Raw genomic sequence first — 13,091 nt, forward strand, 5'->3', positions numbered from 1 at the left:
AATACAGAGTGCTTTTGAATTAATCCAACAATTACATTATAAAGAAAGCTAATATTACAGGTAAATACTGATGCATGATTGGCTAAAACTAACTGGTTAACATTAAAGATGAATTCTTTTTGATAGCCAACATGATGAAATCAAAACATTTTATTTTCAGTGTACATACTCCAGTTCAAAGCCCATGTATATTTTTGCTGAAATAATATATATATTATGTTAATGCCTCAAAACCGTTAAGACACATTTATTTACAGTTGACTTTCACTCGGTCGGCAGCTCTTTTATTTTGAAGGACAGGAAGGGAACCAATCAGCAGCTCTATGGTCAGCTGACACAGCGCGAGGCTGCTTACCTGACGATCCCGTTGACCGCACAGAGCGATACTGTGAGTAATAACTTATATTAAAATATAAGTATAGCTTCTTGACTGTCCTATAATCCTTTTTTTTATTATTACTAGCACCAGTCTTTTAGCTACCTAGTTAACTAACGATTCTGACGCAGCAATAGCTTATGCTACAGCTAAATACAGAATAATAAGTTACCTACAAGGCTTGTTAGCTATTTTAGCATCAGATGGGTGCTCTAGTGGCGCTGTGAGCAGGTGACTACAGCTCAGTGTACAGGCTGCAGGCCTAGCACCTAACAACAGCCATAACTGCAGCTAGCGGTACTTACACTGCGTGCTTTGCTCTTCGTGTTTATACAGAACAATCATTTTAATGGCATTATCTGTGTGTCTTCAGTAAAATATATCACACCATGCTGCCTGATAAAGATGGTCCAGCTGTTGGAGGCGGACAGAGCTCTCCTGAGGTAGAGGACCCCTCTGTGAGTCTGTTCAGAGAGTACCTCCGCCTCAGAACCGTCCACCCAGACCCGGACTATGGTGAGATATCTGCAGTATATCTGTATATTAGGATGTCATAATACACTGAGATCAATACATTCCCTTTGGAAATGTCATAGTTGGATTTTTTGTTGTTTATCTTTTGGGGTCTAACCCAGTTTGTTAGAGTTAAAACAGCAGTGGGAATATGCACCATGATGAGGGTGAATTCCTCAAATGTGTGGTGTGTGTCCCCCCCTCCAGTTTACACAATTCACATACTTTTATGATGCTGTTATTTCACTTCAAATATTATCACATCATATCATATTTGCACACATATAGTTAAAATATATTGCTAATATGTTTGTAAGTAAACCTTCTAGCTGCAAATAAGTGTTAAATGTATTTTTCTGTATCTCTTGTATCAACTTGTGTTCTCTGATTTATCAAAGTCCAATTCTTATCTGTGTCCGTTAGATATTAAATACTTCCAGTTATGTATGAAGCTTGTGGGCTTGAAAAGAAAACTGAGCTGCTGAGCAAAGCTCTCACTTCACTTCACCTCACCTCACCTCACCTAACTTGTGGTATAAAAACAAAAAACTGTGATCCTGTCCAAAAGGATGAGATTGAATGTAGTGGAAGCTGAGATTGTTTTGTCTGCAGGAAAGCTGGCCCCAGTCTTCATAATAGGGTTCTGTACCTCAAAGGACTACAGCCATTTGTTTTTGTTCAGGTTTATTTTCAGGATTTTTTTTGTTTGGAGGTGTGCCAGACACAAACAACTAGGAAGCATGCTGGAGGGACTATATCTGTTAGGGTTAGAGCATTTGAGATCCTAGTAGTGAGAGCAAAGAAGACTGGCTGTGTAAAGAACCTCTGTGATACTTTGTGGTTGCCTCCTCACACAGAGGAAGGTAAAAATTGAGAGGTGATAGGAAAAGAATTGACTTTGGTATTCTGTGACCTTACCAAAGTCCGACAGTACTGCCGCAAATAGCACCAGCAGTTATAATGCCTGTCTAGTGTTTTGAGAAGTTTTACACAATTATTAACATTTAAACAGACTGTTCTGCCATCTGTTAATTCATTTACAGATGCTGCTCTTCGTTTTCTGGACAGAATAGCGGAGGAACTTGGGCTACCCATGAAAAAGATTGAGGTGTGTGTCAGTGATGGTTGTCTAATTCATGTAGCAAACATGCTATAAATACAATACAGTGCAGACATTAGTAATACAGCGGGCCTCTTCTGGCATTCCCTCTTCCTTTAGGTTTGTCCAGGCAGAGTTGTGTCGATCATGACATGGCAAGGATCGGACCCAACCTTGAAATCCATCTTACTGAATTCCCACACAGATGTTGTACCTGTTTACCAGGTATGGCTTTGGTCTCTGTTTATGGCGTTACAATCCTGTTATCATCTGTAATAGACATGGAAAAAAATAGATTTGATATCAATCTCTTCTCCAGGAACATTGGAAATACGATGCTTTCAGTGCTTTCAAAGATGCAGAGGGCAACATTTATGCCCGGGGATCACAGGACATGAAATGTGTAACTATACAGTGGGTATAAACTGCCTTGATAACTTGTTTTATTAAACAGGATTTGTGCTCTAGTTGTTGTGATCTTCACTTTTTATTATGTTCTATGTGAAACACTTGTTTAAATACCCACTCACTCCACCTGCATACTGTCAGTTCAGACTCCATTTCTTATTTCTGTCGTAACTCTGCCATGTCTTATTTGTTCTTTGCAGGTACATCCAGGCAGTCAGAAGACTGAAGGCAGAGGGACGGAAACTGATGCGCACTGTGCACTTAATGTTTGTTCCTGGTGAGATACTTGATTGCTTCTTCTATTTGTAATTTGTTCTCAGAGCATCTACACACCCGTGGTCCACCCACAAACGGGTTTTCACTTATTTACTGTGCTTGATTGACACCATCTTTAATCTCCTCGTAGCTTTTTTTTTACACCTGTTAACGTGTACTGTTCTGACAAAGCTGGACTCTGACCAGTGAGTGTCTCTGGAGATAACATAAAAACAGGAAATGCATGCTTGAATTTGTTCATTGTTCTGGCTTCAATAGAGGTGATCGGGAGATGGAGCGGATGTTTGGAGAACAAAAGTGTAATGTGGTGCCTTGTACCTTCAGGGTGAGACAAATCAGACCTTTATTTGAGGGTGCACTTCATTTGCATATGCTAGCGTGTCTTTTGTTATGTAGTGGTATGGGTAAAAAAACTCACACTCAAAATGTGGTGCAAGGAGGTATGACAGTTAGTTCATCTTTGTGAGCTGATAATCAAACAGCAGCAGGTGGTGGAGTTGAAATATGAACAGTGCAAGCTGGATATTGACCTGCACCTACTGGTATGTGGAGTTTGGCGATGTCATGAAATTCCCTGACTGAGGTTTAATTCCCTGAGGTTTAATCAGACAGAATGACTGAAAACACCTCATAGCATTTAATATGAATGTAATCTGTTGCCCACAACTACACACACAGAAGTTAAACTATATGTTTGTCAGCTATGAGCATTTTGGCGAATGAAAATATGACATTTACAACTAAGATATATTTTTCTCTTTCTTTTAGATGAAGAGGTTGGGGGGCACAAGGGAATGGAAACATTTGTGAAGCATCCAGAGTTCCAAAAATTAAACATTGGCTTTGCACTCGATGAAGGTAAATAAATAACTGTCTGCAACATCTTTTAAAAGTTAATGAATAAGAATGTGAACACTGAAGGTCACTCACTTACCGGGAGCACTCGGTGAGTTTATACTATGACCACGGAAAATTCAGTTTCCTGTCAAGTTGGCTGTTGTCTGTTTAAAACTGTATAACTTGACACCTCAAAGCAATCCTGCCAGAAGTATAATTATCACTCTAGATCATTTTGGGAGGTAGAGTATATTAAACTGCAGGTTACCATAGCAACAGCATGCTTCATGCTATATTATCAGTAAACAAAATATCTTGTGAAATGAAAGATTTAGACAAGGAAACATCACTTCAAGCCTTTATGACAGACAGTGGAGAGAGGTCCCCAGCTGGACTTGAACTTGGGAAATTGCAGTTTGTGGAGAGCATCTTGACCCCATAGTAACATTATTTTAAAAAGCCATGCTTATATATCCTTTTGTTGTGAACTTGTAGTATTTGTCCTAATTATTACAGTTTGAGCAATAAAAGACTTGAGCAGGAATTCTACTTTCTGTGCACATGTACCCAAATGTCCGCTAGGGTCAGAGTGACCCTCGTCATCAGAGGGTGTACAGGTAGGTCATGTACTGACATCCATGTTCCGGCAATTTGTTATGAGCGCACGGACTGTACTCGTCCTCCTAAGCAGCCTCCAGTGAGGTGACTGGGCGGTTAAACCTTTGGTTAAATGTCACTGAGACAATATATTGAAGTTTGCAAGAGGAATACAGTTACATCCATTTATTGTCCATCTCTAGGTGAATGTTTACTGTGTCTGAACCTGCCTGCATTGTGGGGTTTAATACAGAGCCAGTATTTGGTTTGATCTGATGTGCAGAGAGTCAGAGACACTATGTGGTGGTCATTAGGGGCAAAGTCTGACAATCAAATATTTAAATGTTATATCATATTGCACACTGCGCCAAATTACCTTATTATTCATTTTGAAGCAAATGTGTACTGAAATTCAGTCCCAGCTTGTGGAGGATCATAAATCCTTTTGTTATGTTGCTAATCTGTACCTCATAAACTTCTGTTCTTTGCCCCACAGCTTGTCCTTTATATAGTTATCACTGTGCACTAGACTAATGTTAGTGTTTTATTTGTACGCGTGTGTTCTGTAGGTCTGGCCAACCCCGGCGAGGCCTTCACTGTGTTTTATGGAGAGAGGAACCCCTGGTGTGAGTATAAAATACGTACAGTAAAAGATTTACACAATCTTATCAGATTCCAGGAGTTTTGAAGGTTGATGAAGTCGATTTTGATTCAAGCAGAATGACTTCTTCTCTCCAGGGATTACAATCCACTGCCCAGGCAGTCCAGGTCACGGCTCTAGGTTTGTGGAGAACACAGCTGCAGAGAAGCTGGTACGTGTTGATGTCACGCAACCAGTTAATAAAACTGTAAGATCATAAAATCCTGTTATTACAGGGATTGAGAAGGACCTTGTCATATCATACTGTCTTTCCTCCTCAGCGCCAAGTCATAAACTCCTTCCTGGACTTCAGAGAGAAGGAGAAACACAGGTGAGGTTGAGAGAGTTTAAATTCCATACATTTTCTCATTAATAGACACTTTGGAGTAAGTTTGGGGTGATGCATTTTAATCACAACATATTGATTTCATGACACTTTGTGTAGATCTTCAAGACCTGAAACGAAAGTTCCCCTATTTGCCGTTTTCATACAGTAGATACAAATAATATGTAGACGGCATCTCTTAAAAATTACATTGTGACTATTCTTGTGAGCTCACACAGTATTGTGTTTGTTTCCCAGATACGTATATTAATATGAGCATAAACAGCGAGTTGATAATTAGTTGTTTTGTACCAAGAATGAAAATTCTATGTGAATTTCTAAGTGAAAGTTAGTTTCTACTGTTGGCCTTTTCATCAGTGTCATTGCAATGTCACTACAGTAATTTAATTACTACCATGTGTGTATTTCAGGCTAAATACCAGTGAGTGTTTCACACTCGGAGATGTCACTACAGTGAACATGACCATGGTCAAAGGAGGTGTGGCCTACAACGTCATCCCAGCTGAAATGGACGTCAGCTTTGACCTAAGAATACCACCTACAGTAAATCTACAGGTGTGTGTGTGTGTGTGTGTGTGTGCGTGTGTGTGAAATGACCTCCAGCTTAATGTTAAAGGTCCAGTGTGTAACATTTAGGAGGGTCTATTGGCAGAAATGAAAAAACACTGGTCCTTTAACTCTACATTAACCTTTTAAATTATTCTCATCCTATCAGGAGTTTGAAAGACAGATCAAAGAGTGGTGTAAAGAAGCAGGAGAAGATGTCACTTATGAATTTGCTCAGGTCAGTGCACTTACACTCAGTACTGCGTTTTAAAAGTGCTGTTCCTGTTGTGGAATAGATTTAACTAACTGCCATCCATTGCAGAAACATATGAACCAGAATGTGACTTCGACAGAGGAGAATGATCCTTGGTGGATCGCCTTCAGTGTAGCCTGCAAGGCAATGTGAGTACGCTGTACACACTAATACATTATATGTGTTCATAATACAGAAAACTTGGATCCGTTTACAGTAGATGAACAGGCACACACACAATGATAATGTTTGTCTACTGTTTTAGTGGATCATAAAATAAGATTTTTCTCTCTTCTATTTTTGTTTACGCAACCCTTTTAATGCATTCACTCCATGAGATTTCACACCTTAGCTGCAAATATTCACACAGCTCCCACAATCCTCTTGTCATGTTTAGAAAGAACTACTTGTCTCAGCATCTGAGTAAAAAAGCTGATTTTCTTTTGTCATTTATTATGTATTCTACCGGAAATATAGGACATTTTAGTTGTGCCTGTCTAACACTGTGTGACGTAGGCTGTAGCACTTTCAGGTAATGTTTATCTATATAACTGTAGCTGACGAAGGCACTGTAGGACTGCACTTCATCTCTTGTTGTAACATTAAAACTAAGTCTCATTAATAATATCTCCACTGTAGGAATTTGACTCTGGAAAAGGAGATATTTCCAGCTGCCACAGACAGCCGTTTCATCCGAGCTGTGAGTATAAGGACTGCATATGATGGCAGAGACAATAAAAAGTCATTCAACTTTACTTTTTATGTATGAATGTATCATGACATCCGACGTTGTTGGGCAAAAGCTATTCCATTCCTTCAGTTCTGTACCCGGTAATGGGTTTGTTTGTTAAATCCAGGTGGGTATCCCTGCTATCGGCTTTTCCCCAATGAACCGAACGCCGATCCTGCTGCATGATCACAACGAGTATCTGAATGAGCAAGTCTTCCTGAAAGGCATCAGCGTGTTCGAGAGGCTCATCTCAGCTCTTGCCAGCGTTCCTGCCTGTCCTGATGAGGCTTAGAGAAGTCTTCATTTTTAATCCTCTCTAAAACGTATTTCACTGATGATCTGAATATTTAACTTGAAGAATTTGCAGAGATTACCAAAGAATAATAACGTGTATATCATAAGCCAAAACTGAGCACTTATCCTTTGGTACTATTGAATTTTTTTTTTTATGATTCTCAGGATATAGGCGCATTAAACTTTGCATTACTCAGAATTGCAGCAGTTTTTTAAACATCATTCTTATGTCATCCTTGTTGATTGAGTGTGCCTGTGTGTATGCAGTCTTAAAGAAATATCACCTATTGTGTAAACAATGTTTTCCATTAGAATGGAAAATCTAATTACTAAAATGTGAGATGACTTTGATTGATGAACTCTTTGATCAAATGTCAGTTAATTACCACTTTATAGATTTAGCTTAATTTTAAAATTATGATTCCACAAATATAATTTTATTTAATAAACTGGAATTGAATAAATATATTTGTTCATTACTTTCATGGTCATATTGTATTGTACACGTGCTAGATATCTGTGCTAGATATCTGTGCCTGATGTCACATTGATGTGAGCAGTAGGATTACAGCTGTGTTATGGAGGAAGATTTCTGAACGCCTACAGAAAAATCATTTAACTGCCAACCAACCATCTGTTTCAAGGACGGGCAATAAAATTTACCATAACTACATCAATAAATATGTCCAAACATCAGTTCAACCACTGACTCTATCAGACAGCCTTCAAATGATCACAGTACAGCACTAAATTACCATTAGGTACCATGTCTGGTAGTTAGTAGGTAGTCCAGCCTACACCCCACATACTGAATGCATTTGCACAGAGCTGAAGCTACTATTACACAAACTTCTCTAATGGAAGCAAAGAGGCTAAATACAACATAAAAAATGTTTTTATCCACGCTAGCGATATTGCTCCATGGATAGAAATGTCTGTTCCCGCGCATTTGTACTGACTGCAATACCTCAACAACTATTTGAGAGATTGCTATGAAATTTTGTACAAACTTTAATTCTCCCTGATGAAACCTGATTGGTGATTCTCATCAACATGCTAAAATTGTGATTGTGACCATGGTAGCAAGTTGATATTAGCATTTAGCTTAAAGTTCCACTGAACCCAAGAGTAGTTTCACAGAACTGCTACATAGTTGTTGATGCAGTCAAATAGCTGATATTTAGTAGAATGATGCATTTTCTATTGTTCAGACAGACAAAAAACAATTACATTTTAAAATCTAATATATATAAATATATATATATTTGGCCTAGTCAGTCAGTGCTGAGCCAGCCTGAATAAAACTGCTCGTACACTATCGCCTAAACAAGAGGTTATTTACATTTATTCTAACGAACCTGCTTAAATTATGGATAACATGGAGTGTTGTAAACAATGATGTTGTAAAATGGAGGTGCAACAAGGGAAATGAGAAATTAAAAATCTCTTTTGATATGTAATGCTGTTTTCGTGAGGTAAAGGTCGGTCTCATCTACAGTTCAGCTCCCTTTGGAGTTGTCGTCCAATTAACAGTGTATGGCTCTCCAAGGGGGACTGTCAAGAAGACTGAGCAGTCAGTAATTAGTCTTCTCTCTCCCTAGGACATGACAGCGGTATTAGCACATGGTGCCATTAGGGAGATGACTAAAAGCTGAACCCACATCCTTCCTCCCAGAGGGGGCAGGAATAGGTGTAGTCATCCTGTCGTGAGCTGTCGAGCATCTGAATTCCTGGTAAAACAGGTGCTGTTAAACAGTTCATTCGAAGAAAAGTTCCATGTCTTACTATTTCGGGAAAGCTTTTTAAGGAATTTGGTACAACACAAGCATTTCCACTGTAAAACTGCAGTCAGGTCCTTTTGTTTGGAGGCCAAAGTCATTAACATGCATGTTATTTCTAAAGGATCATGGTCAGGATCAGATTCAATAACAGCGGCTCTGAGGTAAGGTGAGGTAGGGATTCAAGTCTCGGTCAAGGACACCTGAGCAGAGAGCTTACTCGCATGGGGAGATTTAACCTGCCTCCTGCAGTCTCTCCGAGTACACCCCGTCGTGGTCTTATCTACATCAATTTTATACAAACAAACAAAGACATATGACAATAGGGGACTGGCTTGCGCCTGTAATCGCTGTATCTTGTACTAAAGGGATGAAATGAGAAGGTGAAAGAGAAACCAGGGAGAGGAAAAAAAGGATTTTACAGTGCTGTGAAATGAGAAGAAAATACTCAAAATTTCATTGTCCCAGGAGCTTTCTGTCATCAGCTGCTTATTTTACATCTTCAGCATCATAGTGCTGAGTCTCGGTTCTCTGGGTTTCTTGCTTCTGGGGAGAGCTGTTTATATTCACAGATGCTGCAGTGTATGAAGGAACATACATAGTGTAAATCTTCCAGCTGAATGGCATTACTCTCTGCTGTGCTCTCCTGCGGTGCAACTGTCCTCTGGAGGTAATTACAGCCAGACCCTGTTGTGATAGCCACAAGGAATTAATGGTAGTCTGTCAGAGATTGCAGTTCTCACAAAGTATAGTATTTATATGTATATGTGAAACAGTCCTGACTACATCGAGAAATCCTGTCTGACATGTTAGACGACATGATTGCATAACTGTTTGTAAAGGGCTGACAGATGGGAGAGAAGCTCCATCCTCAAACTCTATTAGGCTGTGTAATGAGTCAATAATAAAATACATTAGTTGAGTGTTTATAATAATTAAATGGGTTGGAAAAGAATCAAGACAGATTTATATTTTTCAGTTATCTCCAAGCAATTGATGGAAAAATTGTTTGAATTTCTCAACTCTGTTTTTCCTACATTATCATTAATCTCCCAATTTCGATTCAACATTTTTTTGTTGCTTATATAAGAACATGTCTAAAATGCCCGGTCAATGCAGCATGTGTTAGTTATCATTTTGATGTCTATCTCTATGCTCACTGGAAATCATTATGTGCATCTACCAGAGCCTTACTAGTACTAAATATTCTACTGGATTCTGCATGAATTGTTGTTTGTTTGCCTGCATTTGCTCTATACACACACACACACACACACACACACACACACAATATGTAGTTTATGAATTAAATATTAGTGACATGGTGAAAATAAAAAGTCAGTAAAAGGTAAATGGGAGAGAAAAAAGTGACGTAAAGGTTATTCATCAGTTTGATATTTTATTACATAATGCCATTTATATATCTGTTTTGTTTTTTTATTTAGGCCATCTATTTATCTAAATATTTTTCATTAATCACAAATTTTTCATCTGGGGATATAAGAAAAAATTGACTTTACTATTTATTCAGTTAGATCTCCTTAAAGGTTTAAATCTCCCTTAATGATTTAACACAATCTATTATGTATTTATGTGCAATAATGCAAAAAGGGAGTTGTGTGCACATCACATTCTTTATTAAGGCAAGATGCAGGATAACAGAATCATGTTCACGCTACCAGAACCACACTGGACTCAAAAGTGCAATGTATATGCACTTATGTAATCCCTCATTTTTCTATAATTTTCCATAATTTAGTGTTTTGCATGCTCATCTGGGAGGGGGAGGGGGGGGGGGGGGGGGGGGGGGATTAACCTGTTCGGGTTAATATACGAGCTTCAGGGGGAAACTTGCTGTTGGGCCCTTGTTGACACCCCACATATTGCACTGTGTATGCACCTGTCATCTCCACGTTCCCAGTAATGGCCACAGTAAACTACATTACAAAGCAACTTCAACAGGCATTTTTCACAGCAGGTGTTTTGACATGTAACTATAGGATTAATAACAGTAACGATAAATTCAATTCAATTGCATGTGGCCCTCAGATGACTCTTGAATACATTCATAAATAATATTTATTGAAGAGAGCTGAAAAATAACGAGCTAATGAAATAGTTTTCATTTATTTTACCAAAAGTATAAAACTTTATATAATAATTGTTTAATTATTAATATTATGTATTGATATGTTTAGTTATATTTTTTGACTTGTCTGGTAAGCTGTTGCTGCATTTTGGTTAGTTTCGCTGCTCCATTGATTGATCCATAGACTTGTAAAGATCCTGAAACTCAGGGCAGTTGTTTGCTTTGCCTTGTATGTAATTAAGCAGTTGTCCCTTTTTGTTGCATTCAAGAACCCCATCATACGTTCAGTTGCATTAATGGACAGCTGCATTGTTTGCAGTAATGTTGCTTCTCTGTCATTTTGCAGGGCTCTAAAAGTACTGCTGTTGATTCAGTTGAACCTGAATGCTTTTTTATTCACAGTGGAGATGAAGAAAGGCTATCTGGCTCCCGTCCAAAGCTTCTTACTGACACTCCTCTGCACAGATATTAAATAAAATACAGCACACCTGACAAAATATTGAAACTATCAAAGAAAGCCTGCATTTTCTTAAAGCAGAGCTGCTATCAAACTGATTCAAATTGCTTCACTAATTTTACTGTAATATTAAGTAAATAATAAACAAAATTGGATTGGATTTGGTTGGCAGATACTCAAAAGCAAGAGAATACAAAGATGTCATCACGAAATCATACCGACTTTTAACTCAGTTACTTTCCAACAAGAACATTTCAAACAGAGGCTCTGGCCTCTGGCCCTTCAGAAACCCATCCATGCTCATCTGAAACATCAGGGGGCCCACACTAGCTTTTTTATTTTTATAAAAGGTCACAAGCCAAAAATGTCTGATGTTTAAAGTTTAACAATGTGTTGTATTTTATAAATGTATCATATGATTATTTAAAATATGAATCTGTAGTGATTGAATCACGAAAACCAGGTGACTTGTACTGAATGTTTGATTCCTGGGGTCCTGGAGGTTGTGGGGCCAGTGTGCTGTGGTGAGGGAGTGAAACAGCAGTTCAGACTCAGAATCAGCTTTATTGGCCAAGTATGTTTACACATACAAAGAATCTAACTCCGGTTTTAAGTTGCCTTTAGTGTTACACACAGTTCAATTTACAGGAAAATAAAAATAAGCATGCAGATAAAAACAAGGACAAAGATAGTTAAACCTAAACATTTAACTATAATGTAAGTTATTGTAGGTGAAAAGTACCTGTACTGTATTTGTATATATACTGTAAAACTTTTATAGAAAATCTTTGGATGTATAAAACCTCTTGAAGCCCACTGGGTCGCCCATTCGAGCGAGTTCTAAGCTGTTTAGATCGCCTACACAAATATAAATGTTTAAACTTTTGTCAATGTGGTTTCACATGGTTAGATCACTTAGATCTTTCATTTCATTTTACCGAAACCATGAGCACTAAAGTGTCAAATTATCAAAGGAATGATTGGTAATTCATATGTTATTTGATAACATATAAGTAATATTAATACTGGTTTAAATAAACAATTTGATAATATTTCCAATCTTTGCTGAGAAAGAGTTTTGTGCAAAAGGTATTAAAGGCCTGTCCCAAATAAAGGCAGGTTGAGTTCAGTGATTGAAGCAAATAAAAGCCCCGGCAACTAACTTTTTTTTCTAAGGTTTTATGGTAAATATCAGCAACAGTGACCATCAACAATGTCTATATGCAAATCAAGTGTTCTCTAAATTATAAACACTACAAAAAGAGCACAGAAACAAATAGGCCTATTTAATGGGTACAGTACTAGATTACCTACAGTAAATGCCGAAATAGTGTGTAGCATTTATAATTGGCAGTTATGGTATGGATGATATACGCACAGTGTGTATTTTAAACTAGGCCTATATAATTTAGCCTATAATTTGCAGGTAAGTGGATGTTTTTTTTTTCCACACCCCCCTGCCCCACACAGTAAACGCAGGGTTAGGGTCAGTCTTGTATATGAAAGAAAAAAAAAAAATCTATGCCGATGACAAATCCCACGTGGCCCTGCAGAGATAAATAAAGCCAAACTAGATTCATCTTCTGCTCCTCTGTTGCCTGGTGAGCGTGAACGCGCCCGGCTCCACGGGGCTGCTGCTGGTGACAAAATAGAGGCTGCTCTTGTCTTGGCATGCTGTTGCATCCCACGGTGTCAGGGATTGTCGCCATGTTCATGACCATCTATGAGAGAGTTCCTGTTTTCCTCCTGCCAGCACAGACAGCCACCTACCCACCTCTGGAGCTTCCTGAGTGACAACAGGGCTCCAGGCTCCATGCCCCACCGCCGGTGAGTCATCTCTGGGAAGAGGACG

The 13,091-nt window shown here is 38.5% G+C and overlaps 1 protein-coding gene across 1 annotated transcript; it reads left to right on the forward strand.

Annotated features, from left to right (window-relative positions):
• The first annotated feature begins 297 nt into the window (after window positions 1-297).
• LOC118328559 (aminoacylase-1-like) lies at window positions 298-7,393 on the forward strand. Its single transcript, XM_035662328.1, has 15 exons — window positions 298-388; window positions 750-892; window positions 1,933-1,997; window positions 2,109-2,213; window positions 2,308-2,402; window positions 2,597-2,673; window positions 3,441-3,530; window positions 4,676-4,732; window positions 4,845-4,918; window positions 5,028-5,077; window positions 5,503-5,647; window positions 5,808-5,876; window positions 5,961-6,040; window positions 6,531-6,591; window positions 6,749-7,393. Exons 2-15 carry the CDS (start codon window positions 766-768, stop codon window positions 6,911-6,913), a joined length of 1,260 nt encoding a protein of 419 aa, XP_035518221.1. The 5' UTR covers window positions 298-388; window positions 750-765; the 3' UTR covers window positions 6,914-7,393.
• The last annotated feature ends 5,698 nt before the right edge of the window (window positions 7,394-13,091 follow it).

The sequence above is a fragment of the Morone saxatilis genome, unplaced genomic scaffold (assembly GCF_004916995.1).
Source record: "Morone saxatilis isolate NCDOM2014 unplaced genomic scaffold, NCSU_SB_2.0 Contig18, whole genome shotgun sequence".
NCBI lineage: Eukaryota > Metazoa > Chordata > Actinopteri > Moronidae > Morone > Morone saxatilis.

Coding starts and splice junctions, on each gene's coding strand:
- LOC118328559 (XM_035662328.1), top strand. CDS start 766: ATGCTGCCTGATAAAGATGGTCCAGCTGTTGGAGGCGGACAGAGCTCT. Junction 2,214..2,307: donor ATGTTGTACCTGTTTACCAG/GTATGGCTTTGG, acceptor TCTCTTCTCCAG/GAACATTGGAAATACGATGC. Junction 2,403..2,596: donor ATGAAATGTGTAACTATACA/GTGGGTATAAAC, acceptor TGTTCTTTGCAG/GTACATCCAGGCAGTCAGAA.